A 25,855-nucleotide genomic window follows, 5' to 3' on the forward strand; every position below is an offset into this window, starting at 1 on the left:
GTACAGTTATTTGGGGCTGCATAGCGGGGAAAAGGGGGGGGGGGGGGTACTGCGTTCTACACACCCCAAACATCTGCCGTAGGTCGGGGTCTCGGAAGCGGAAGGGGATGTTGGACACGTGGAGCCGTTTGGGGGTCCCCTTGGCGTCCGTGTCATCCCCAATGCTCCCTCCACCCCCGACTCCTCCTGAGCCGACCACTGAAGAGCCGTCAATCTGGGAGGACCCGTCTGACTGCTGGGACAGGGAGGAAGAGAAGAGGCAGAGAACGATTAGATAGTGAACAGTTATTTCCGGTCTATTTATCTGCCAATTATTTCTTGGATTCATTGACAGAATCTTTTTTATCGAGAAACACCCTTTCCCAGAATCCAGAGCCAGGGCTACAGATTGCTATTTTTATTTTCTGAGCAACAGTCTAAAGTTAATACATTTAATATGATTTAAAACAGAGGAAAGTCACATTGAAACTATATATATATATATATATTTGGCCTTTTTGGCCTTTTTGCTTGGAAAGAGAGTAAATCTGTGTGTGTGTGTGTGTGTGTGTGTGTGTGTTTGTGTGTGTGTGTGTATGTTTGCGTGGATGGGTTTGTGTATATATCTGTTATTTAGCCTTTCCTCAATTATAAAGTTATATTTCCTTAATTATATAAAACTGAACATTATAACCTTCATTATGGTAGCATTTATTACAGGACTGTTGGATTAGACGGTCGTTAGTTTTAGATACGTCTATCTAATAAACTGGTGACGGTAAAATGTAAATACAGCAAGCAACCGTCAGCAGTGAGGAAAGAAAATTGAGACCTAAAGTAGTAGATGTAAAAAATATAGACAAAAGTTACTAATACTAGTACCAGTAGTAATCGATTAGTCTCTCGGGCAAAATGTATACTCTCCCTTCCAGTCATTCACATCCCCCATTCTGTCCCTGTTCACCTTTACTTTAGCCTCTCTACGCTAATGCTAAGCTAGCAGTTCAGACAGTTCTGAACCACAGTCTTGGGTTCAAATGCATGTTTGGAATTTGTGTAAGGGATGTGCTGAAGCTAAGACAACAAGGGTGTTGTACTGGTTTTTAAGAATAAAAGTGGAGTTACGGCTTAACGTTACTTAACATATAAAGCAGGAAATACCTCAATCAGGTTTGTAGATTTTTTTTTTTACTTAAGGAAAGGGACAATGGTATCGGATCTGCAATTGGTACCGTTCAGTTCACAGATTCTGGGTATTAGATTTTGTACGATGAGAGGAAAAGTCAGATTGGTGCGTCCAAATGATTTACTGTTATTTCTTATCTCTTAAGGTGCATTGCTCTCTGGAGCCAAGGAGGAAGAGGCCGGCACTCACTTGGACGCTGAGGCTGTTGGCGACGTTGACGGCGCCGTTTGCTGCTCCGCCGGCTTCCACGGGGCCCTGGACGGCCCCCGCCGCGTAGAGGCTGCCCCCGTAATCCAGGGCCAGGCCGTTCTGGGGGCGGGGGTGGAGGCGGCGGGAACGCGGAGAAAGGTGGAGGAACGAGTCCCTCCTGACCGCCAGCACTATCCTGAGAGCCCTGATGGAAGGAAGAGAGAGAGAGATGGAGGGGTGAGGAAGGAGTGAAAGCTGAAGTAGCTCGCTGGCTAACTTCCACAGTATCTTTTACTGAGAGCATCACCCGACCACACAGAGACCACTTCTCCAAGAGCTATCAGTCGAAAAAGTCATATAGGGGTGGATATTATATTTCCATTTCCCCGTGTGTGTGTGTGTGTCTAAATGTGAGCAAGTATCCACGCCCCCCCACCCATTAAATATTCACTGCAGCCACATCTATTATTGAGGGTCAGATGCCTCCAAACTCAGTGTTGTACAATGGTGAGTGTCTAACGCCTGCACACACACTCACAAACGCCTCTTCGCACACACCACCTTTGACACGCAGACACCCACACACCTCAACGTTCACACAAAGACCAACTGTTAGTAAGGAAGCCTGCCCAAGTATTTTGTGAACATTATTATTATTATTATTATTATTACCCAGATTAAGAAAGAAAAAAAAAAAAAAAAAAAAAGACGCAGAGTGCGTAGGAGAACAATCACACGGTGGGACAAGACAAACACGACGCGAGGCAGAAACACAAACACACATTCCTCGGTGTTGGCAGCGGGGCATGGATACCCTAAATGGTAAGAGTAGGAGAGCGGAGGGAGACGGCAGGGGCGGGGGGAGAAAAGAGAGGAGGGGTGGGGGGAGGACGAAAAAGGTGATGAGTGATGGAAGAGGCACGGCCCTTCGTCTGATCCATAGCTGCAGAAGATAAACCAAACAATCGCTGTCTTTCAGATCTTTTTATAACTCGTGGATAACTGTATGCTGATGCTCGATCAATCCGACACTGTAACATCATGATGTATTTATAGCTAGGACCACAGTCTACAGTCACGCTGCTCCGCTCTGGTGCTTTGAGCTCAACTCCGACGGCAGCACGCTAACGTTGACGACAACTGTGATGCTAACATGCTGATTTTTTTTTTTTTTTTTTTAGCCGGTATAATGTCTATCTTGTTCACTGTCTGACTTTAGCAATCTAAAGCTATTTACCAAATGCACATGAGAGCTGAGACTGATGGGAAAAGTGCCTTAAAACAAAGTATGGACACGTGGTTTTGTTACAATTCACCCTGAGTGTCTTTTTCCAATTTTTTTAATCTCCCTTTTCCTTGTTAGTCTTTTTTTTTTTTGGGCTCCTACGTTTCCCAATTATCATTTTAATTATTATTATTAATATTAGCAGTAGTGGTTAAGTAGTAGCACTAGAAAAAAGGTAATCATCATCATAATAACTAATTATTAAAAGTAACATTCTGTGTGTTGTTCTTCTGGGTATCAGAATAAATGGCTATTACCACTAAAGAGATTCCATGCTTGCTAGACATCTGCTTGGCCACATTGACTTTGCGTGTGTGTGTGTGTGTGTGTGTGTGTGTGTGTGTGTGTGTGTGTGTGTGTGTGTGTGTGTGTGTGTGTGTGTGTGTAAGAGAGAGAGTGACAGGCTGCAGCGATGCCCATCTGAGTTGCACAATAGGTCTCTGTCCCTTTGGGAGTGTTAAAAGTGTGTGGGAGGGTATATGTGTATGCGCGTGTGCGTGTGCGTGCCATCTGTCTCCCAGCTTTTGACCTTTCGCGGCGTCACACCTGTGCCACGGTAGACGGCCCCTCGCCTCAGTGACAAACGGGGGATGCACATGGTCGACACGGATCACATCGATATTGTTACATGAGCGCGGCGAGGGCAGAGCTGCACCGTCAGCATGTAGAGGAACGAGTCGTCTCAGTTTGATATATAAAAAAAGTCAACGTTACAGCTGTAAGCTTTTTTTTCAGCTGGAGAGGTCAGACTGACTTTAACATATATTCATTGGGACGAGAACACGCATGCGATTGACATCAGCTTAAATTCTATTCAACCTGTATCTCTGATTAAATCAGTCTTCAGGTGAACAGAATTTCCTTATTGACTTGAAAACAGTAGAGTCATGTAGAGTGCTGTTTTTTTTTTTTAATGCGTTTTTGGTTAGATGCCTGAAATAAGGCCCATAATTAACACAAGCTTATAGTTAGCTTAGTTTTGTTTTACAGGGAAATAAATAATAACTAATTAGAGACCAGTCCGCCTTTGTTAGCTTTTTACTCCTGGCGATTGCATCTGCACTTCAAAAATCATTTGTGAAGATTATATGCTGAACAAAATAAGTATGTATCATAAAAGGTTTGAATGCTATAGATCTTATTTTCTGTAATAATCCCAAAAGTGTATTGAAGAATCCCATTGGCTTTTTGTCGAGGAAACTGGTGCTATGCTTACTTCTGTGCACCCCAAAACGTTTCAGAGTAGAAAATACTGCTTATTGTTTCACAATGTTGAAACCTAATTTTAAATACCGTTCCTTTTTTTTTTTCTTTTTTAAAATCATTCAGTTTTGGATGAGTGGGTAATAACACATTTTTCTGTGGTGTGAAAAACTCAAAACACATTTATTTTTGCTTTACCCGGACACATATTCTAATAAATGTTTGAAGAAATGATTTGCATTTTGTTAAAAAATACAGTACAGTAAAAGACTTAAGGCTTTATGACTTTTAAATGAATGGGTCTCAGCCTCACAACCACGGTGCAGCACTGGAAATCTGTGGCACAAACACTTATCATCAACATCTTTCAGTTCCATTTGAATTATCAGTTAAAAAGAAAACTTCTCGTGCCATCAGAAACTACTTCACCTTGGGGCTTTTTCCTGACGATGTTAGAGAAAAGGAAACCGTATCAAGAGGCTTTAAACTCAACCTTTCGCGAGCGCAGCACTGGTGTGATATCAGTAATCATACGCAGCGATCATACACAGTTATCTCACTCCCTCCTCTCCCTGATAACATACAGTAAATATGTGTTCATCATTAATCTGCTGCTTCACACATCCTCGTTTCATAACCTAAACTGATGCTGCTCTCCTGCCAGGTGAAGAGTCTCAACCTCGGCCGGAATTAGAAACCACGTTCTCCATCTTCAGTGCCTCGCACTCGAGCCACAACTCTTTCTAACTTCATTCCCATTTTGAAACAGCAGCTGTGTCCACTCCTCTAAGACCCTGCAGCTGTATGAACCTCTTCCAATCTTGTCCACAAGCATCCAAATTAAGATTCCGAGAAGTGATAACATCCTTCACGTCCTTGCCTTCCTGTCCCGCCTCGGTTTCATGCAGCAGCACAGTCTCACCTTGGTTTTCAGAAAACGTTTGCTCATCATTAGCATTCGTTTTGCACATGTTATAGATATGCAAGTAAATAGACATCCAAGTCTAGTTTTCTGCAAATAGAATGTTCCTTTTAATAGCATTGTATTGGATGGATACGGATTTTAAGGTGATTCCATACATCATTACATCCTTTTTAATGCGTTTTCCGTTAATAGCAGTTAGAATTCTATGCTCCATTAATGAACAAAAGCTTAAAAAGGGACTCATAAAATGTTCATATGTGAAGAATCTTTCTCTCTCTGTGCCACTGTTACATCACTGATGGTAATAATGTGAACACGAGCTGAAATCCTCTGATGAGACATCCTGAATTCATTACATCTGAGAGAGACAGGAAAAAAAAAAAAAAAAAAAAAAAAAAAAAAGGAAAGCAGCAACGAGGAACATTAGTCAGTTTAGATCGAGCTTTTAACTGCGGGAGACAAAACACATTATGTGCTAAATGATACACAGGTTGGCTTCGCCTTGCGTCTGGCCGTCTTTGATCGACTGCATTTGCGCGGCGGTAAAAATGACAGCGGGCGGAGCGAGTCCTTCTGGGTCACCAGGTAAGAGCTAACCTGGATGACAAACAGAAAAAAGGGGAAACTGAAACCACTCCTGTGTGGCAGCTAGAAAGGGAAAGTTGATCACCGAGGGTTGGGTCAAGTGGTGAACTGGGAAAAGAAATAAAAGGGGGCGACGCATTGAGACTAGGCTTACATATAGAAGGTTTGACCTCATTTGGTACCGACGTTCATGTCCCCCCTCAGGTTGAATATGGAGTGCATGTGGTGAGACTCCAGCTGGTTTAAGATAAGATAAGATAAGATAATCCTTTATTAGTCCCGCAGCTGGGAAATTTGCAGGCTTCATGATGTCCATTACTTTTGGTTTATGACCGAAAAACCTGCAAAACTAATGACATTCCCATCAGCTTCCCTTTGTGTTTTTATGCTAATTAGCACACTAACAGGCTAAAGCAAGATGGCGCACACAGTAAACTCAAGTGCTGTGAGCACATTAGCATGCTGACGTTAGCATTTAGCACAGAGCACGGCTGTGCCACTTAGTGATCGAATTTGAAAACAGTGTCTCCTGGAAGACGTTCATGGTGTTGCACTCGGTGAATTCCGCGTGTGACAGAAATAGTGGTGTAACAAAACCAAACATACGATTTGGAGACACCACGGCGCGATGCTGCAGCGAATGTCAGATTGTCAGTTTGGGACACCGATCTCCTTAATCTAGTATCGGATATAATTGGTAGGAGGGATGTTTCTGAAGCTTTTGAACATCCGAAACAGCAGTTCACTGGCAGCTTAAGTGCAGACTCAAAGGAATACTAAGATGACGCTCAGGATTTTTCAAAATGTAAAGCTATTGTGTATCTTGTGTCCGACTTGCTGCAAAAGGAATTTCTTCCTTAGGGACAATAAATCAGAAATTTGAACAATAAGAAAAATGGAGAAAGAAAAACAACTAAGGAAACTCTTACGGCTTCCCCTGCAATAAAGCATGGGGCAGAATATATTACTGACTACAAAAAAAAAAAAAAAAAAAGAGCAAAAACATTCTACCTTTGATGAATTTTTGTTGGGAAACCGACCCCCTACTCTGAATGTAAATGTTCATCACGGCTCCAGTGTTGCCGTACTCGAGTCCCAACATTGATGACTCAACTCACTCATCTACTGATGAGTCAGTCTTGACAAGCTGTGATGCAACTCGTATAGGAGTGATAGTGACTTGAATATTAAACGCCGCACGCTTAAGACCTGAGGTTTTGATATCCGTCTTGGCTGCAACGCTATGTTTCATTTCCAAAGTCCACACCGCCGATCAGATCGCATCCCTTTCAATCCCAGCATCCCTCTCATTGTTGTTGCTCATGCACAGAAACAGACTACAGCCTAGCAGGGGAATGGACAACCCCGGCTGTTGCTGTTCCTTTCTGCCAGACCAAAATAGAAGCGGGAACACGAGCCAAAAACAACCTTGTATTTGTGTTCGACGACTGGCCTTTTCAGAGGAGATCCATTTTAGACGCATCTCATCAGCACCGCTCTCTACCTGATGCATTGTGTCAACAGCCCGGTCTCCACAAGAATACTGTGTGCCTGCGTGCTGCTGCTGCTGCTCGGGCTTTATTTACTTTTTTCGAGCTCTCACAAAACTGTCAAGCTATGGGGCTTTTTATGTTGACTGCCAGTGGCCTTTGTGCTTTTGCATCAGGATAAAAGCTTCTACCGAATAAATGCACAAAGATAGCGGGATAAGTGGAGGAACACGAAGATGAAACGGGGGCAGGGGGGGCATTCCAAGTCAATTTTAAATAAAAGTGCTGCCCTGTGGACAGACAAACTGTAAGCTGTGCACTTGTGCCGGCACTCTGGTTTTTGTGAACGTTACGTTTGTGTACATGTCGTGTGCATATCGGCGCGTATGTGTATGTGTGTGTGTGTGTGTGTGTGTGTGTGTGTGCTTCCGCTCCCATGGCGTCGGGGCGTTAAGGCATCGAGGGGTTGTGTAAGTGTGCGTGCGTTGGCCAGGCAAAGCCAGTGACTCAGAGCGGTAGCTGTAGCTGGCTTACTTTCGGGTCAGTTAGCATCAGCAAGTGTGTCTGAGGAGACATGTTATAAAATGTGCTCGTCTGCAGCAGTCTCACTACGCTACAGGAGGAGGAGGAGGAGGAGGAAGAAGAAGAAGAAGAGGAGAGGAACATGGCTAAGAGCTAACCGGGGCAACACCGGGTCATTTCACACGAATAATGACATTTCGGTGTCTTACTTTCTCCGGGCCCCTGGCACTTTGGTCTGTAGCCTAATTCGGCGAACTTGACGCAGGAAAATGTGATTCATGCAGTTAGCAGCAGCTCACATTTTGGCTCGATAATCGCATTAAATTGGGAAGTTGTGCTGGGCTCAGATCTTGGCTTGTGACTCCGTGCTGATGCTACCCGAGCTGCGAACAGCTGGGGAAGCGTTTACGGCGTGCCTGTGGCATACCGATGAGCCAGGAGACACCCTCTTGTTAAATTATTCCATTCCACATCAACCCATCCTCCTCCTCCTCCCCCCTCTTTGCTCTCCTCCTCTTGTTGCTGTTCTCCTTTTCCTCCCACTGTGTCTCTCTCTCTCTCTCTGCTGTGTGCTACGCTTCTTTACGCTTCATAAAATCCAGACGGGACCCTCTCATACGTCCCGCCCCCTCCACGCATGTCAATCAAGCCCATTTTGCTTCATAGCAACAAGATATCCGCGGTGCCTGGGCTCCTCCCCCCACACTCTCCTCCATCTCCTTATAGGGTAACGTGCCTGCTTGTCAAACAAACCCCCCCATCCATTTCCTTCTAGGGTGTCACGTATAAGACTCGCCTTCCTCAGAAACCCTTTCTGGGAGACAAACACACACAACACACACACACACACACACACACACACACACACACACACACACACACACACACACACACACACACACACACACACACACACACACACACACACACACACACACACACACACACACACACACACACACACACACACACACAGGGATGGCTGTCCCTGTCATCTCTCCACACACTGTGTCAACGCTCCGCACAGCTCCATCACAGCATTTTTATGAAAAGGTAAACACTCAAAAAAAAAAAAAAAAAAAAAGATGATGACACTATTTGTCCGCATTTATTCCTCATCAAAAAGCCACACGCAGACCCAAACAAACACATGTGCAGGTGAGCACACAAACTCAGGGACGGACTGGTGTTTACCCAACATGGACGTGGCGCTTTCAACACAAAAGGTACGGCCATGAAACGAGTTGGTCCCGTTCTGGAGCTCGAGCAGGACTCCCTGTGACAATAGAGCACTCGTCCGGCTGTCAAGCGCCGTTTTTGAGAATGTACACAAGCGACTCGTAGAGCGGTGTTGTCACTGTCAACCGCGCCGTCCAAAGACCCGGCGAGGGCAACCCCTATCAATTTCAAAAAGGCAGGTTCTTTTGAATTCCGCGCAGATGCCTCACAGCGAGAGCTTTTTTTTTTTTTTTTTTTTTTTTTTTTTTTTTGGAGAGCCATTAGAGATGCAAATGGCTGCGAACGAAGGCACAGTTATAGAAGCTCCGAGGGGTTCAGGCAATTTCATAAGCTTTTTTTTTTTTTGTTGTTTTTTTTTTTTTTTTTTTCTCAGAAGGGTAGCGCAAGAGGTGTTTACCTCACATGGCTCTCCCGTCGACATTTCCCTCCGCTCCTCGAACCATTTAACAATCCGGTACAAAATGAATGACTCATGCAAGTTGCCACGGCAACACGGCTCATTGGGATCATTTACCGACCATCATTGTTAACCCTGCGAAAGAATCAATAACAGGATTTGTGGATGGTTGGAGGTGGAGGAGGCTGGGTGGGGGGTGGGTTGAAACCTCATGACCCGTTTACAGTTTATGAAAGCGTGGCTGTGTGTGTGTGTGTGTGTGTGTGTGTGTGTGTGTGTGTGTGTGTGTGTGTGTGTGTGTGTAGTTTTGCAGCAGGTAGGCGTCTCTCCCTCGCCTTAGGGCACACGCTTAGGTGGGGCTGAGAAAATATTTTAGTGTTTTGCACTCAGTCTGAAACTGCAACTCTCTTGCAGCAAAGGCCAAAAATATTAGAGTGCAGCAACATTATAAAAGAGCTCATAAATAAACTCCGTCAGAAGGCAGCACACACTTAAACACACACACACACACACGCCATAACTGCGAAGTCAGCTCTACAGAAATTGCGTCACAGAGCAATCTAGCCCTTTCCAGTTGACCTAATATTGTTGCTCTACATCTCCAACTCCTCTTTATTTGTCCATCTCCACACAAATTCAGCTTCCTCATCCACGGGCTTCCCCGGCAACCACCCGAAGGGGTCTCCAGCAACCTTAAAAAAAAAAAAATCAATTTCTCCATTCTCCTGCTCCCATTCTCTCACTCTTTCCCGGCCCATCCCCCCTCTTCCAGGGGGCTCTTAGAGGGGAGAGAAAGAAAAAAAACATTGAGATAACAGCTGCCAGGGCCCCGGGGAGAGCGAGGGAGGGAGAAAAGAGGTCAAACAGTAAAGGGAGCAGGAATCCAAGGTACAGCTGAAAGAGAGGCGCACACGCACGGGGAAAGAGAGGAAGAAGCGCACGCACGCCAAGCGACTGACTCACGCCGAAACGAAATGTAATGATATGAGCGAGACACCAACTTTGCGGCCCACTGTGTGCTTCAGCTTCTGTGTGTGTGTGTGTGAGTGTGAAATGTGTGACACAGAAATTACAGTGAGGGGGTGTTTCTAGCGAAATAGGAGAGTTGGAGAAGGGAGAAGGGGAGGAAGAGAAAGAAAGAAAGAAAGAAAGAAAGAAAAATACAGAGACAACTGTTCTGGGTGGGGACACCTGTCCCTTTCGCTCACGGGGGCTTGAGCGACGAACAGAGACAGCTGCAGAGGCAATAAAGGAGGAAAGACTCTCCTCCCCCAATATCCCTTCACTGTTTCCACACCGAAAAAGAGTTTACCGCAGAAGCAGCACACTGCTACATCCAGCTGAGCACACTAACACGCTGCACTGGATGAATCTTCTGAGCATACATAATACATGGCAGAGCGCCGTTTCTGGCAGTGGCAGAAGCTCTTGATGTTCAGATTGCATGCGCTTCTAGCTCAGGGCAGGAGAATAACACATCACCGCTCGTGCCTTTTTCGCCGCGGCAAATCCTAATTGTATAGCGATGCAATCTCCGTAGCCTGTATCTCACTGTCATCTTACGCCTACTACGCTGGTTTCACTGTTTATCTCCCCCTCATAGCAACCGGGGCGCCGAGTCCTAACGGCACTCTATGTAATGCCCCTGACTGGACCACTCCGGCAAAAAGGGGGTCAAGAAGAGTCCTCATCTGTTAGCAGTTAATTAACATTTCATGCTCGCTGACAGTGCTGCCTGCTCTCCGTGTACGGCGGAGCCCGAGCCGCGGAGGAGGCGATGCAGCGGACGCGAGCACGGAGGAGGACATTTAAAAAAAGAAAGAAAAATAAATAAATAACAAAAAGAGATGGAGATAAAGACTCACCGAACACACGGAAGGATAGTACAGTCCCATCATCGTATTCCGTGCGACAACTCAAAAAAGCCGTCGCTCCCTTCACTCTCTCTCTCTCTCTCTCTCTCTCTCTCCGAGCCTGTGTCACCTCACCAGCTCAGTCTCTCTTGTCTGTCTCACGGATTCAAAATCTCCCTCTCTCTGCCCCCGCTCGCTCTGTCTGCCATGCCAATACCCCCTCTCTCCTCCTCCCTCCCTCCCTCCCTCCCTCCTCCTCCTCCTCCTCTGCTGGCCTCTGTCCCTGTCACTCTCCCTCACTTGCTTGCTTACTCGCTTTCTTTCTTTTCCTTCCCCTCTCTCTCTCACTCTGTCTCTCTGTGTGTGTCTCTCTCTCTCTCTCTCCTACTCACTCTTTTCTTTCCCTCTCCCACTCGCTCCTTCCTTTTCCTCTACCCCCAGCCTTCTGTTTTGCTGCTGTGCCCTTGCCTGCTCATCTCTTCTGTCTCTTCTCCAGTCCGCCTCCTCCTCCTCCTTTCTCACCCATATAGGCTGACGCCTCCCCCCTCCTACTTCTCTGCCTCTGTCACACCTGCAAACTTTCCCCTCCCCTCTGCTGCCCTCTAATGTCGCAGTCCCTCCCCCTGCTCTCTCTCTCTCTCTCTCTCTTTCTTCCTTCTTCTGTTCTCTTTCTCCATGTAGGTGAGTTAACTGGGGCTGCTGGCACCACTGGGATAGGAAGTGAATTCTCTCTCTCTCTCTCTCCCCCTCTCCTTTTAGAGATGCACCTGGTTACATAAACGTGCTGGCATTTTACATGTTTGGCTCGTGTTTGAACGGGCGCCGAACTGTCCTTCCCCGTGAAACGGCAGTCCGACTGGGTCGAACCTAAAAGCATTCTCACAACACTTCCAATAACGCTCAAGTCTGACTAAAGCCACATAGAAGTTAGAACCCTTAAAGCTGCAATAACAGGGATGTAGGGTATCCATGTACGCCTAATGGAGTGATAACAGTAATTGGTAATTATCGCTCACAAGGACCCGTCATAACAGCTGCACTGGAGCCCATTGCAACCAGGCAGCAACCTCTGGTTCTGCAGAGTGAAGCCAATGCATAAGTGTCTTAAACTTGCATTCTCTCTAATGGCCATCGGGGGGCGACTCCTCTGGTTGTAAAAAAGAAGTCCGATTTTTTGGAAGTCTATGAGAGAATGAGCCTACTTCTCACATGTTTATTAAGGGATTAAACATTGTAAACATGAGTGTATGGCTTCAATCTCTAGTTTCAAGTCTTCTTCAATACAGCATGACGTTCATTTAGTAAATGATGGTCCGTTTAGAGTCAAATAGACCATAAAGCAGGGTATGCTTTAGGGCGGGCTTACTGTGATTGACATGTCGCTGCAGCTACCAGAGCCATATGCGGCGTCTCAACGTCACTCCTCCGCATTCCAAATATGGTAGCTCCCATTCACTGGTTGCAAAAAAAGCCAAGATGGCGACAGCCGTAATCCAAGATGGCGACGGACAAATCCCTGAAAGGGATGCTTCAAAGCGGCAGTCCACAAACCAATGGATGGCTTCAGTCTATGGTCGTAACCCAAGTAACGCCATTGTGCACCAATCAATATGTCAACAATAGGCTTTAGCATTTGAGCATCTTTCAGCTCATTGTTTTGGTTTTACAGGCCGCAACTTTTAACCTTTTATCCAGCAGCATAAGGCAGCTGTTTTCAGCAACAACAACAAAAAAAACAACCACTTAACAATACCTGTCCAGCACCAAACTGCAGACAGACAGACAGACAGTAAGCGTCTAGCTGGTGAACATGGTGTAGTGGAGCATTGAGCAGCTACAGATATGTTTCTCAGACACATTTAATGACACGTGCATCGACCACTGGGGACAGAAAAACATGCCGCGAGCAGCTCCTCTATCAGAAAGGCAACAGAGTGGAACGCAATGAGAGGATTCATCGCCTCACATTATTAAAAAAAAAAAGAAGAAGAAATAAAAGACAATGTCCTCCAACTAGGGTAATACTGAACCCATACGCACATCCAGTAATTGTCTTCGGCGAGACATCCAACAGATGCAAGCGTCGTTTCCTGGGAAACAAGGAAAATCTACTAGAGAGCAAATTATAGAACGCAAATAATTACTTTTCAATGATAGAAGTTTGCTATATTTAGGTTTGATACGAGGTTAAATACATTTTATATTTGCAACTCGCCGCTATACATTTATATAAAGCTCCCAAATCGTTACTCCAACAGATATAAAAATAAAAGTTTCATATCCCATGTCTAAAAAAAGGGCTCATCCCTCTTCTCACATATTGCTGCTCTCCCGGCTCTTTCTTTGATCACATCATTCTCACACTAATGTTGACAGTTTAACACCTCTGTGTTGTGGGAGCCTCAACTGCCCAGCATTGTTTTCTTCCCTCTAAGCCCTTTATAAAAAAAAATCCTGGTCAGAGACCGGTTTACACTTCCAAGTCCCTCAAGTAGCACTTGACGGACTCCTTTACACCCCAACAAGAGATCGCTGGAACGAGGCAACACTTTAGCCTTATTCTGTGAACATCATCATTAGCAAGGAAATGGTTCAAAGCTGCATCACCCCGTGGTGAAATAAAAGGAAACCCTCCTACTGAAGCAAATAAGGGCGTACAAATGAAGGTTTAGGACAGATAAAGTGCAGATAAGAAGCCAGAGGTTGCCGGGCAGCGCGGAGAGTGAGGGATGAGGGGATTATGGGGCAGAGCATGAGAGGATGAGTGGATGAGCGGAGGATGATCTAAGGATTAACCAAGTTAACTGAACAGTCTAATAACACAATCAGCAGGATAATACAAAACACGGGTAAACAGATTGCGGCCTTGCCAACAAACAGTCACACACACACAACACACAACACAGATGGTTCCTTTAATATCTATTAGCTTTTGTTTGGAGGAGAGAAAAATGTGAGAATCTTCAAGTTTTAACAGAAAACAAAGAGTTGGATTTAAAAGCTCAAAGATGATTAATAATACTGCTGATTGTCGAGAACAGAAAGAAAAGTGGTGGGAGGGCAATACTGAAAGAGTGAAGGGTGTGGAGGCACGTCTTCTTCTACACGACTGATAAATTATAATCTACACCCCCACCTTGTGGTTCAGAGAGCCTCAGTGAGCCATAAATAATGCTTTATGAATAGTAGAGAATTGTCAGAGAAAGAAGGGGTGGTGGAATATTAGAAAACATGGAGTTTGAGTCCTTACCTGACTATGAGACGGGTAGCCATGGTAACCAAGGGTCAAAGGGTCGTTGTTCTGGAAGACAAGAGGGCAGATTTTTTTAATACATGGTCAGCAACTTGATGTACCGGACTGCTGTTTCATTCACTCGTCTCTGTTCTTTCGCACTTTTTTTTTTTAATTTGACTCTACAGTTGCGTGGTGTTACCGTCTCCTAATCAAATCAACTCGCCCCCAGTGACACACTCCCGTGATCTCCTCCGGAGCTCTTCCAACCCGGCGGATCTTTTGTCTGCTTGTAACGGCGTGATAACGGGGGCGAGTGAGATCATGCGGGCGGGGGATGAAAGGCAGGGCTCTCTCCGCAGCTCTTAAATCATAAATAGGTCAGGGGTGTCAGCGAGAGCGAAGCCCCGTCGGTGTGAAAAGGCATCGTGAGCCCTGATGCAATCTCCGACACATTCCTCTCAATGTTCTCTGGCTGTGTGTAGCAAAGATGGATGCGCGTAACATCTGGGGAGTGATTTGCAGTTTAACAAGACGTATTAATAAGGGAGAAAAAAAAAAATGTTTGCCAAATGCCAAATAAACAAATCACATCCCCTGCACCCCAAAAATAGTTTGTAACTCATTTTATTTGTGCTCATAACACCGTGTTCCCACTTCTATGCTAATGTATTCCATTATAAAAAGGGAGCTTTACGCAACAATTACAACACCCTCCGAAGGGGGGGAAACAGATTTGCCTGTCTCTGGCTTCATATCGCTAGATTATAAAACAACTCGGCTCCTCCCCCACCCCCCCATGATCTTCCTTTCATCTGGAACCAATGTCCCTCATCTGCTCTTTCCTCAGGGGGAACACTTTGCTCTGCGCGCTCTACGGCTTCAGTTCGCCTGATTAATACTGTAGCCATCTAACTTTGGACCCCATGAGGCATTTATGCCAAAACTAAGCACAATGTTTCCAAATGCAAGAGGCAAAAGGAAGCGTCCTAGCGATCAAAAAAAAAAAAAAAAAAAATTCCCCCAAAAAAAAAAAGCAGTTTGTGAGAGTCTATCTCAGAGCCAAAAATGTACTTAGCGAACTGGCTTTGGGAGGCAGAAGCTCTAAATAATGAATCACCTCTTAGAGGCTTGAATAACATGAATAAAGTATAAACCTTATTTTACAGCGAGGCCAAACTCTAAACACAACGCACTGCGGGCTTGGAGTCGAGCAGGATCAAAACCACCCCCAAAAAGAAGAAGATCTGGGGAGACAAGAAGACGCTACGTCAAAGTGAAGGGGGGGGGGGGGTAACGTATCCGTGAACATCTGGAATTCATATTATGAGAGGCTTGTCTGGGGGGGGGGGGGGCAGAGCTGGAAATACGACAGGAAATGGACCGCAAAGAAAAAAAAAAAAAAAAAAAAAAAAAGAGATGGAGGGAGCAAAGACAATGACTCATACATGAGCGGAGTCATGTGCTTAATTTCCTTAAGGAGCTGGGAGGAATGAGAGGGGAGAGAGGGGAGAGGGGGAGAGAGGGGGAGAGAGGGATCGCTGCGCAGAGGCCAGCAGAGTGGACGGTGTCTCACTCTCAACAAACCGAACACGAGGAGCAAAGAAGATTGTGTGCGATATTTAATCATGCCTCAGACTTGTTGTGTTTTTGTCGTCTTTAGTTTGGTGATGACAAATGAAGCACAGCTGACTCTTGTCTGGAAGCGGGTGGTGGTGGTGATGATGATGATGATGGTGGTGTTTTTTGAAGGGGGGTTGGGTAGCGAAAAACTGCAGGGGGAATACCGGGTGAGCATTCAGGAGAAAGTATCAATGTGACTTGAAGTCAACAGATGGAGGGGAGGGGGGGGTGAGGAGGAAAGGCGACCTGGGGAATGGGGGGGGGAGGGGGGACCCTGTAGTAATAAAAAAAAAAATCTGAAAACACGTTAGGGATGAGAAGCTCAGCTGCCTACAACGTTCCTTCTTCACACCACAGCTTTTTAAACAAGGACCCTGCCACTGCTCCCCCCCCCCCAAAAAAAAAAAAAAACAACGACAGGCAGTCGTAAATGTCCGTCAGTCCGAGTGCGATTGTTTGGTGAGCGCGTCTAATTCAGTCACAAGACCCGTGTGTCTATTCCCACCGCGCCTTTTGGGGCCGCTGCTCTTTTGAAGAGGCGCTACGTCTCACTGCTCCGGGAGTCATTCTACCTGGCTGCAGAGCAGAGCAGAGCCACTCCACTCAGGAGGATGTGAATCCATTTCATCCACAGAGCACTTATGTGCTAAGCCCCCGAGCAGTCGGCCAGGCCATCTGAAGTTTGTTCCCCCCCCCCCCTTGATGTACTTCACGTCCCTCCGACTTTCCACGGTAAACCTACACGTGCCTTTTTCAGGAGGATGTTAGCTGCGGGCAGAGTGTGTTTTGGAAGCCGGCTTGACAGATCTGGCATTATAATAATAATAATCATAATAATCATCATCATCATCATCATCATACGGCAGCATAAGCTAGCGAATCGCACGCAACATAATCAAACTGGTGTCCCGCTGATCTGCAACTCAAGATAAAACTGTTATTTTTATCCCCTAATTTATTTCACAGCTGATTGGAGAAGATTAGTATTTGCATGTAATTATTTATTGCACAACATAATTACCCATTATGATTACTCTCTAAAACTAGGGCCTGACGCTGGACTCTGCGGGACAACGTTGATGCCCATTTTTGGAGGAGAATTTTGCCGGCTGTTTATTTTTTTTTTATACTTTAGCAAGGTTTTAATAAATCTGATGAGAACACGACTCTGAAAACACCTGGGTTAAACTGTGTGATAACTAACATATCTCTAAATAATCTGAGACACTTTTATGTGTATTATGTGTACGGCTGCTGCTGCTGCTAATTATTATCTGTTTTGTTATATTAGTCGATACACATACACAGTATACTTGTATATCTGGCAGTATTATTCACCCCAAAGCTATATTGGTTTACATATAACTGACACAAATTAATTTGGAGAATAGAGACTCGTTTTTTTTTTTAATTAACAGAGTATAAGTGTACTTTTATAAATCAACACTGCAAGAGTGACAAATCATTTAACTGCAATTGACATGTGAGGATAACAGCACTTAAAAAGGACGCTAAATCTGCCCCCAGAGCGGATCACCATAACACGCAGGCGTCTCTATCAAACATAATTCAGTCAACAGACCTCTGCTGGCAATTCATCACGGGAAAAAAAAAAAAACAGTGGCCCAAAAACTAAATAAATGTTCTCAACTCAGCAGCGGGAGTTCATTTTTCTTGCTGACGTTCTCTTTCCTATTTCAGTGCCGGGCCCTGAGATGAAAGTACAGCGGGGTGATCCACCTACATTAATGTCCAAATCAAGTCATTTGTCCCCGGCGCTGTCACCCCCGGCAGCCAGACCTTATTAGGTTAGGAGAGAGCCCCAGTTCCTACGCAGAGTGACAACAAAACACGAGCGGCTCAGCAGCACGCCAGATGGATATCGAAGCAGACAACCACCTCAACATTTCCTGAAGTCTGAATCGGTGCTGGGGATGCTGGGTATTCTTATGAATCCACTGCCGTGCAGCGGGGGAAGGCAGGACTTCCCCGGTGCAGCTCCGGAATGCCAAATAGACTGATAAAAATGTGCCGTCCCTTTTATTGGGAGCACTCTAGCTGGTGGTCTGTGCTGCAGATTACTTTATATTCATTTAAAATCCATATTGTTGGATGAGCACAGTGTCGGCTGCAGGAGGTCAGCGGCTAAAGTCAATGAGCAGCAGAGAGCATTTGAACTGATACTGTTAAATGCAATGTTCGAATACTGCAAGCTGCACTGATTTACAAGCATTGCTGCTCTGCTAAAATTTTGCAGATCTGACTCGACTCGGAGCATTTCCACCCCCGCATCGTGACGTCATGCCTTAATGAGGAAAACAGCAGTGTCAATGGCCTAAATGGGAAAGAATCCCATTAATGGGCTGCAGTGGTACAACCACGCCCCACCGTGTTGGCTTCAGTTACAGGTCAGAGTTCAACTCCTGACGCAATCTCGGCAATAAATGTTTTTGGTTTTTTTTCATTTTAAAAAGAAATGAAGGACGGAAGAAGTGAGACGCTGTGCTTCATGAGAGCCAGGACACTGCGTGATGTAATATTTTCCATCCTCTGAAGATTAGCTTTACAGAAGTGCTTGTGTGCATTTTCATAGAGGTTTCTTTGAAAGCCCAGAGCTTCAATTTAAAAAGTAGGAAAACTGAACGTCACCAAACCCAGTTTCCTTCTATAATATCGATGGTGTCACTTGGTAATAAAAATATGTCACAGTGTTTTACTGTACACACACTGGTATATTTTAAAAACTCATGGCTTAGATTACAAACTGCTGGTAGTATATATATATATATAGTACCATATGTGTGTGTATGTATATACACACACACACAAGTCAAAAGTTTGGACACACCTTCTCATTCTATGGTTTTTCTTTATTTTAATTTTTTTCTAGATTAATATTGAAGACATCCAAACTATGAAGGAACACATATGGAATTATGTGGTAAACAAACAAACCAGAATATGTTTTATATTCTTCAAAGTAGTTGAATGAGAAGGTGTGTCCAAACTTTTGACTGGTACTATATATATATATATATATATATATATATTTATATTTATATATATATATTTAAAATGTGTATTTAAAATGTGTTACTGTGACCAACTGCCAAGAACCCAAACACATACAATTTAAAAATGAAACAAAAACAGAAAACTGAGTTTATATCGTTATATTTGAGAGGCGGTAAGCAGCATATGTTGGGTATTTTTCGCTTAAAAAATTGGTTTAGTTTTCTAAGTCGGCTCTGAAACTAATCTTTGTGTGGATCATGCCAACGTACGCGTGTGCTTCTGTGCATGTGTGTGTAAACCCTCTGCCTTAGATAAGGATCTCAGGATCAGTGTGGTTATAATGCCCCCTCCAGTATGAGCTGTGATCCCATTAGCTGGAAACAAAGCCTCTTTACTGCCAGTGATAGGGCAAATCTGTTCCTGCACCAACCTAGAGAGGGAGGGGGGGAGGGAGGGAGGGAGAGAGAGGGGGAGGCACCTCTCCCACTCTCATTTCCGGACTGACCAGCTAGCTCACGTTCAATATGTTTTAGGGGCTGAAGCTATTGATCTGTGCCTCTCTCTCTCTCTCTCTCTCTCTCTCTCTCCACAACACAAACACACACTCTCTCTTCCACTCACATCTGGTTTTTAAGTGCATTACGTTCCTAAGCCTGTCTGTCAGCACTCTCGGACGGCATGACGATGTGGAGCCAGCCATTTAGTTTTTCCAAACAGGCCACTTCACCTCCATTACTGGCGCTTTCAATGGCAGAGAAATTGGCTTTTCTTTTTTTTTTCTTTTTTCCCCTCCCCAATTGGAGTGCTTCGCCCTACATAATACAACATGATGATGACCAGAACATCCTCCTGCCCCTCCTGTGACGCTCTATTAAGAAACATTTGACCATTTTTGTGTCACCAAGGAGGAGGGGGGAGATTGTTGAAGGGGGGGGGACTGCAAATTGATTTTTACTGACATTGAAAATAGGTTCATAGAGTCCAACACATTTGCTGATGCGAGCAGAGAACGCGGGGCCAAACACTGCAGCTGTGACGTTGACACAAGCAGGGGTCTGAGAATCAAGGTAATTAGTTTGATTAGGTTTGGGCTAATTCCCCCCCCCCCTCCCCCTAATAAAAACCAGAGGCCTTTGTTTACCTCAAATACCCCCCCCCTCCTGTTCGCTCCCCTTCCTCAGAGATCACATGAACAAACATTGACATCAATTTCCATTCTAGGCATGGCTGAGGTTTTTCTGTCGTTCTTGCATAATAAAAAAGGTCACGTTTGTTTACATTCTACACCCTCAGTTGTGACCCTGGCTGGGCTTTACTGAAATGCATAAATCTTTTGGGGAGTTTTTTGGATTAGTCAAACAAATGTGACTAATGCAATTCTTCCTTAAACCTTGGAGGGGAGGGGAGGGGGGGGGGATGCCTAAGTTGCAATATAGCAGCTGTAATGATACATTGTAGCTAAAAAAATAAAAGAAATAAAAGAAAAAAAGCCCAGTGGACACCATTGAATTACACGCTCACAATTGCAACCCCCTTGTAAAAGTGAATTAACAGCACGTAGTCATTAACAGCTGTGAGACGTGGTGGTATGTCCTGCAGTGCTGCTAATGGACTGAGTGGAGTCTGTGGGGGGCCATCGGGGGCCACGGGGGGCCTTTCTGCTGCGTCTGCAACTAGGACTTCGACATATGAACCACACCAGAACAGCTGAGTATTTATAAATGCATTTGTTAAATAAATAAAATAAAAAAAACACCCAGAGATCCTTGTGTTCAGCCCGTGAAGTCGTGCCTGCATTACTGTATTTGGACAATAAAAATAAAATAAAAATAAAAGAGTCGCCTCCTCACCTGCCCAACCTCACCGATCCCTCCAGAGCCGTCGATCCGGGGACGCTTGCACTCCGCCCCGGTAGAGTCCACCAGAGCGGCCGCCGCCTGTCCGTCGGGCTCCGGGTCCCCGCGCTTCATGCCCCGGACGACCGCAGGAGCGCCGCCGGCGTTGGGGTGCACTCCGGCCATGGTGTCCAGCTCTCTGTCCCGGTCCATGAGAGCCCGGGACACGGGCAGCATGATGGATGCAACGTCGGTCGACATTAACATTTAAAAACCTTGCTTTTTGTCCTTTAGCCGGACTGGAGACGGGTACGCTGCCTGCTTTGTGTGCACCTTTTGTGCGTAAAGTGAAGCCAGCCCCCGTGGACGAGTCTTCCTCCGCAGTTAGAAAAAAAAAAAAAAAAAAAAAAAAGAAAAAACAGATATTTTGCTGCCTTTACTGTATAATCTGCTGGGCCTTTGTATGACCCCCTCCCCCTGAAGACTTGATCTATGTGGAAATGTTCAGGCTCTCTGACTTAAGAAATAAAAAATGAAAAAAAAAATACAGGTAGCTCACAACACAGTGGCCTTTAAAAATAAACAAAATGCCCCTAAAACCAGGAGGTTTTGTCGGGGTAATGCCCGGCTCTATGCAGCCTGTTTGCTGACCGTGTGTGTTCAGCCTACTGCAGGGCTGTCCGAGAGGCCTGCCTTATTTCAGACCATAACAAACCAATTAAATAAACAGCGAGCCAAACAAGCGCCTCCCGAGCTCAACCTACCGCCGCACGTCCATCTGTCCTCGTGTGCTTCCTTCAGCGTCGTAAGAGCGCAACATTGAAACATCCGCGACCTCAAGACGAAAGAGAAGCCCTCAACATGTCTTCCCCTCCTCTCTCTCTCTCTCTCTGTGTCTCTCTCTCTCTCTCTCTCCCTCGCTGTCTATGAGCTTCACAGAGTCAGTCCGCGTCAGGAGCTCTGTCTTTCCCCCATGTTAGTCCGCGAGGTTGCGTTTAAAAAAAAAAGAAAACACGACTTCTCCCCCTTTTTTTTTTTTTTTTTTTTTTTAGAAAAACCACACACACACACGCGCGCGCGCACACATACACGCACAACAACCAAAGCGGACGGAGGGCTGCGGTGTTTCCTTCCTCTCTCTCTCTCTTTTTCTCTCTCTCTCTCTCCTATAATTTCCTTTCCTCTCCTCGTTCTCCCGGTGTGATCTTGTGGCGTGTGTGTTACAGAAAGGAAACTGTCCTCCCTCCTCCCTCCTCCTCCTTTCTCCTCCTCCCTCCTCCTCCTCCTCCTCCTACCCTCTTGGTGTAGTCATTCCCCTCCTCCTATCTTCCGCTCTCCCTTTGAACGCAGAGCTCAGACAGCCATGCAGCCCGCAGAATACACGCAGTGTGCCGCAGTGCTTCCATACATTTCACCGAGGGGAGGTGTGTGTGTGTGTGTGTGTGTGTGTGTGTGTGTGTGTGTGTGTGTGTGTGTGTGTGTGTGTATGCAGATCCAGAGAGAGACCACCTACAAACCAGAAAAAGCATTTAGATAAAGCCTAAGCTCCTGATATTGAGCAGTGCAGTATTTCATAAAACATATATTTTCCTATAAAGCTCCTTATCAGTCGTGTTAAATGGTGGTTGTGGGGCAGAGGGTGGGCTTCATATGAAGTCCAAGCTCTGGAAAAGATTTCATTCCGAGCTCATTGCACAACCGATAACACAGGGCCAAGGTCTCCACACGAGCCCAGCTGTGTGAGTCATGCAGCATGGAGCACCTTATGCTGCTCTGGCATTTTTATTGCTTGGATGACACCCAGTGGTCAAAGGCTACCACGAGAGGGAAACACTGCAGAGGCAATCTGCTGGAGGAGAATTACACCAGAGGAGAAAGAGTCTCACTCTGACACGCAGGGGCCGACAATGGGCAGTTTGTGTTTACCTTAAAGCAAAAGCTTAAAAATATATATTTCTGTCTCATCTGTCTCATCTGTTTTCTTGCTGAGAGTTATTTGAGAAGATCAATACCACCAAGGCCTGTAGTTAAATGTGAAGTTTCAGTCAGGAAGTGGTTATTTTAGCTTTGCATAAAGACTGGAAACAAGAGAAAAACAACTGGTTTCTGTCAAAAGATAATAAAAAATAAAAATGCACTTACCAGGACTATCTAACTATCTATTTCTTGTCCTGGAGCTGTGAACTTCCTGACGTTTTCTCTGCTTGCCTCCCTGTGAATTACATAAACCACAACTGAAGACTAAAACAAACATGACATGTTGTTCTTTCAGAAAGAGCTTAACTGTCCCCCCTTCCCTTCCTACTCTTTATGCTAAGCTAAGCTAACCAGATGTGAGTTGGAGCCTTAATGGCCCAGTTTGCTCCATCTGAACCGCTGTCCCCTCAACACCTTTGTACTTGGGGTGGGGTGGGGGTGGGTGAAAGAAGCCAGTTTGAACTTCCCCCTTTTTCCCCACCGTTTGCTTCACAACTATTTAATTTTTTTTTTAAAAAACGGGTCCACAAAACAAACGCCTTCAAGGAGAGACCTGTGTAAATAAACCATCTCATTTTCGTACAATGTCCCGCCTCTCCCCTTCTTCTTGAAGACCGGCTTTTCAACTCGCTTTGGCTTTTACGTTAAGCACGTTTAATTTCTGACATGGTCAGAGAGTATATACTGGGTACAGTATACTGTTGTTCGGGTGTCTTCTTTTGTTTATTCATACCTGTGAGTTTCTTATAGCCTTGGGTCTTATGTGGAATCTTTGTTGCGTACATTATGAATAAAGTGGGCAACTAACCCAAGAGCACCAAAACCAACCAGCCTCACTATACTGTGTGGCAAGTAGTTTGAGGGAATTTATTTCATTTGGGGAAAAAAAACAAAAAACTAAAGCACAGTACCAACTGACATAACAAGTCTGTATGGTGGGTCTTGCTTTATTACTTCGCTTTGCAGACGGCCAATCTTATTACCTCTGCACATTTTCAGTCGGTTTATTTGGCCGTTTGTCTGCAGGGTACAAATTGGCGGCCCAATTTTCATGAAACTTGGGGGAAGGGTGTTCTATACCATACACATTACACAGTGGGGGTATATAGGGACACAACAGCTCTTTTTTGTCTCAGGGCCCCCAACCAAGTTAATGCGGCCATGTCTGTTCAAACATGTACTGCTGTAAACCTACGGTATGCTCCACATGAAGGCCGGCCCGGCACAGCACAGCACAGCACGGCAGTCTGAGTCTCAATCAGTCCACAAGTCTTCATGTAAACAATACCGCCTCCCACTTTTTGTGTGAGGGCCACTTCCTGCTGTAAAACCCAAGTGGCTGCAAGTTCAGGAAAAACAGACACACTGTGTCCTTTAAGAGCTTTTATTGGTGGTTGAACAATTGATGTATGAAGGGCTGAAAGGGAGCAGAGGAGAAATGTTCAGTATACAAGAGTAGCTGTGATATTTTGACATGATAAACACACAAGAACTGCTTACCAGACCGTCACCAGCTCAACCAACTTCAATAGTCATCCATGTAGTAAACTGAAAAACAGGAAATGGATCAGAGTTGATAAATAATTCAAAACTCTGCTCATCACTTAATCATTGCCCTGCTGTCATATAGAGCTGCAGATACTGCCGGCTCTCTTCAGTGAAGAGTGTTGTAATGGGGCTCTTTTGTGGGTGTATTCAGTGCTCATTTTTCCTCACCTTCATTGGCCGAAGCATCCCTCGACACAAGGCCCGTCAGCCCGCGAGCAGATTTCGGTTGAGCACATGAAGTAGATCTAAAAAGTTGAGAGGGAGCGCAAAAAGTAGAGCAGGATTTGATGAAGCGGGCCGTCTCCAGAGTGTGCAGCGTGCTACGACAAACAGCTGCTGCTAATTGAGATCTGGCCAGAGTTTGCGGTTTACAAAAATGGCCTCTCCACATGTCCTTTTAATGAATGCTGACTTAAGAGATTTAGAGATACAATTGCCAATGGTTTGCTAAAAACAAACAAAAAAACAACAGTGGGCTTCACTGAAAGAATGTTCATATGCTTTTACATTATATTGACTTTTTGTTTCAACAAAATGAAGACAGGAAGTCTAAAGAAAAAGCTCCTATGCCAACAGCCACTCTAAGATAAGGCCTCATTGATTCCCTGGGGGCAAATTCACAGGCACTCTATGCATACAGCGGCATGGTTTACAGCAACACATTCAAAACTATACAGGAAGCATGCTTAAAGCCAGAGTGAGAATTTGTGAAATACTCCTATTCGTATCCTTTCCAAATGTATTTTCCATTAAATATTGTATTTTTTTAATTTATTTTTTTACACAATTTTCGTTTTCATAAAGTTTTTGTTGTGGAATATCGCTGCAGTGAACACAACTTTACTGGTTTCTTTATTGTTCATTCCATAGGGAACGATACAGCATACTGTACACAGAGCAACTGTAAACAATTTCCAGTCACTTTCTGTGTCAAATGTTCATTATGAGTCCTAATCATAATGCAGGCCTAGGTCATCAGAAGATAACTTGAATAAATAAATTGAATGTATTCACCTATCAAACTTTTTTTTAAATGATAACCAGGGCGGTGGATACCACTGATGGTTATGATCATTTATGAAGCAGTCAGTCTGATTGCTGTAAACATAAATACTGCCGTCAATCTCCTATTGTGCGAGCTGTGTGCTGCAAGATGGACACCTTCATCCACAAACACTTCCATTTCTGATTCAGATTAAAAAAAAACATTTTGTTGGTCTTCCTCGTCGTAGTTGTCGCGATTCAACGTAAAGACCCATTTCTATGCAACAAAATTCATAAGGTGCTTTGCATTGAGCATTTATGGTTGAATGAGGGCGTGTGGAGGACGGGATGTGAGGCTTAACCAGCTGCACATATTTACAGTTGATTTGGGATTTTTGAAAGGAAATTAACTACTGGCAGGCAATTTCCTCCTTTCAAAGTATGCAAACATTTAGTGTGGATCCTAAGCACTGTTTTATAAATGAGACCCCAGCTCTGTCCACAACTAACAGAAATCTCCCTACCCACACTTCAAAAACCCCTGGAAATCCGCAACTTGTAATTTTTACAATTTGTATCGATTATACAAACAACAAATATATAAAATGTTCAGATTTAGAGGTGCTATTAGGCAGTTTTTTTTGTTACATTAGAACAAAGCCTGGCTAGTCGTTCTTCCCCCCCGTTTCCAGTTTTTATGCAAAGCTTACTATCTTCTTGCTGTATCTTCCTTCAGTTATGGGTTCGGCACCGATCCTCTCATCTAACTCTTGGCAATAAAGCATATT

At 44.8% G+C, this 25,855-nt stretch overlaps 1 protein-coding gene across 1 annotated transcript in view; it reads right to left on the reverse strand.

The window, feature by feature from the left end:
* LOC129095494 (RNA binding protein fox-1 homolog 2-like) overlaps positions 1–21,778 on the reverse strand; it is a 33,534-nt gene extending 11,756 nt beyond the window's left edge. Inside the window, 5 exon segments of the mRNA XM_054603957.1 lie at positions 65–235; positions 1,355–1,475; positions 1,477–1,559; positions 14,104–14,154; positions 20,574–21,778. Of these exon segments, the coding sequence (XP_054459932.1) occupies positions 65–235; positions 1,355–1,475; positions 1,477–1,559; positions 14,104–14,154; positions 20,574–20,825 (678 nt within the window). The 5' untranslated portion in view covers positions 20,826–21,778.
* Between the last annotated feature and the right edge of the window lie 4,077 nt (positions 21,779–25,855).

The sequence above is a fragment of the Anoplopoma fimbria genome, chromosome 9, assembly GCF_027596085.1.
Source record: "Anoplopoma fimbria isolate UVic2021 breed Golden Eagle Sablefish chromosome 9, Afim_UVic_2022, whole genome shotgun sequence".
NCBI lineage: Eukaryota > Metazoa > Chordata > Actinopteri > Perciformes > Anoplopomatidae > Anoplopoma > Anoplopoma fimbria.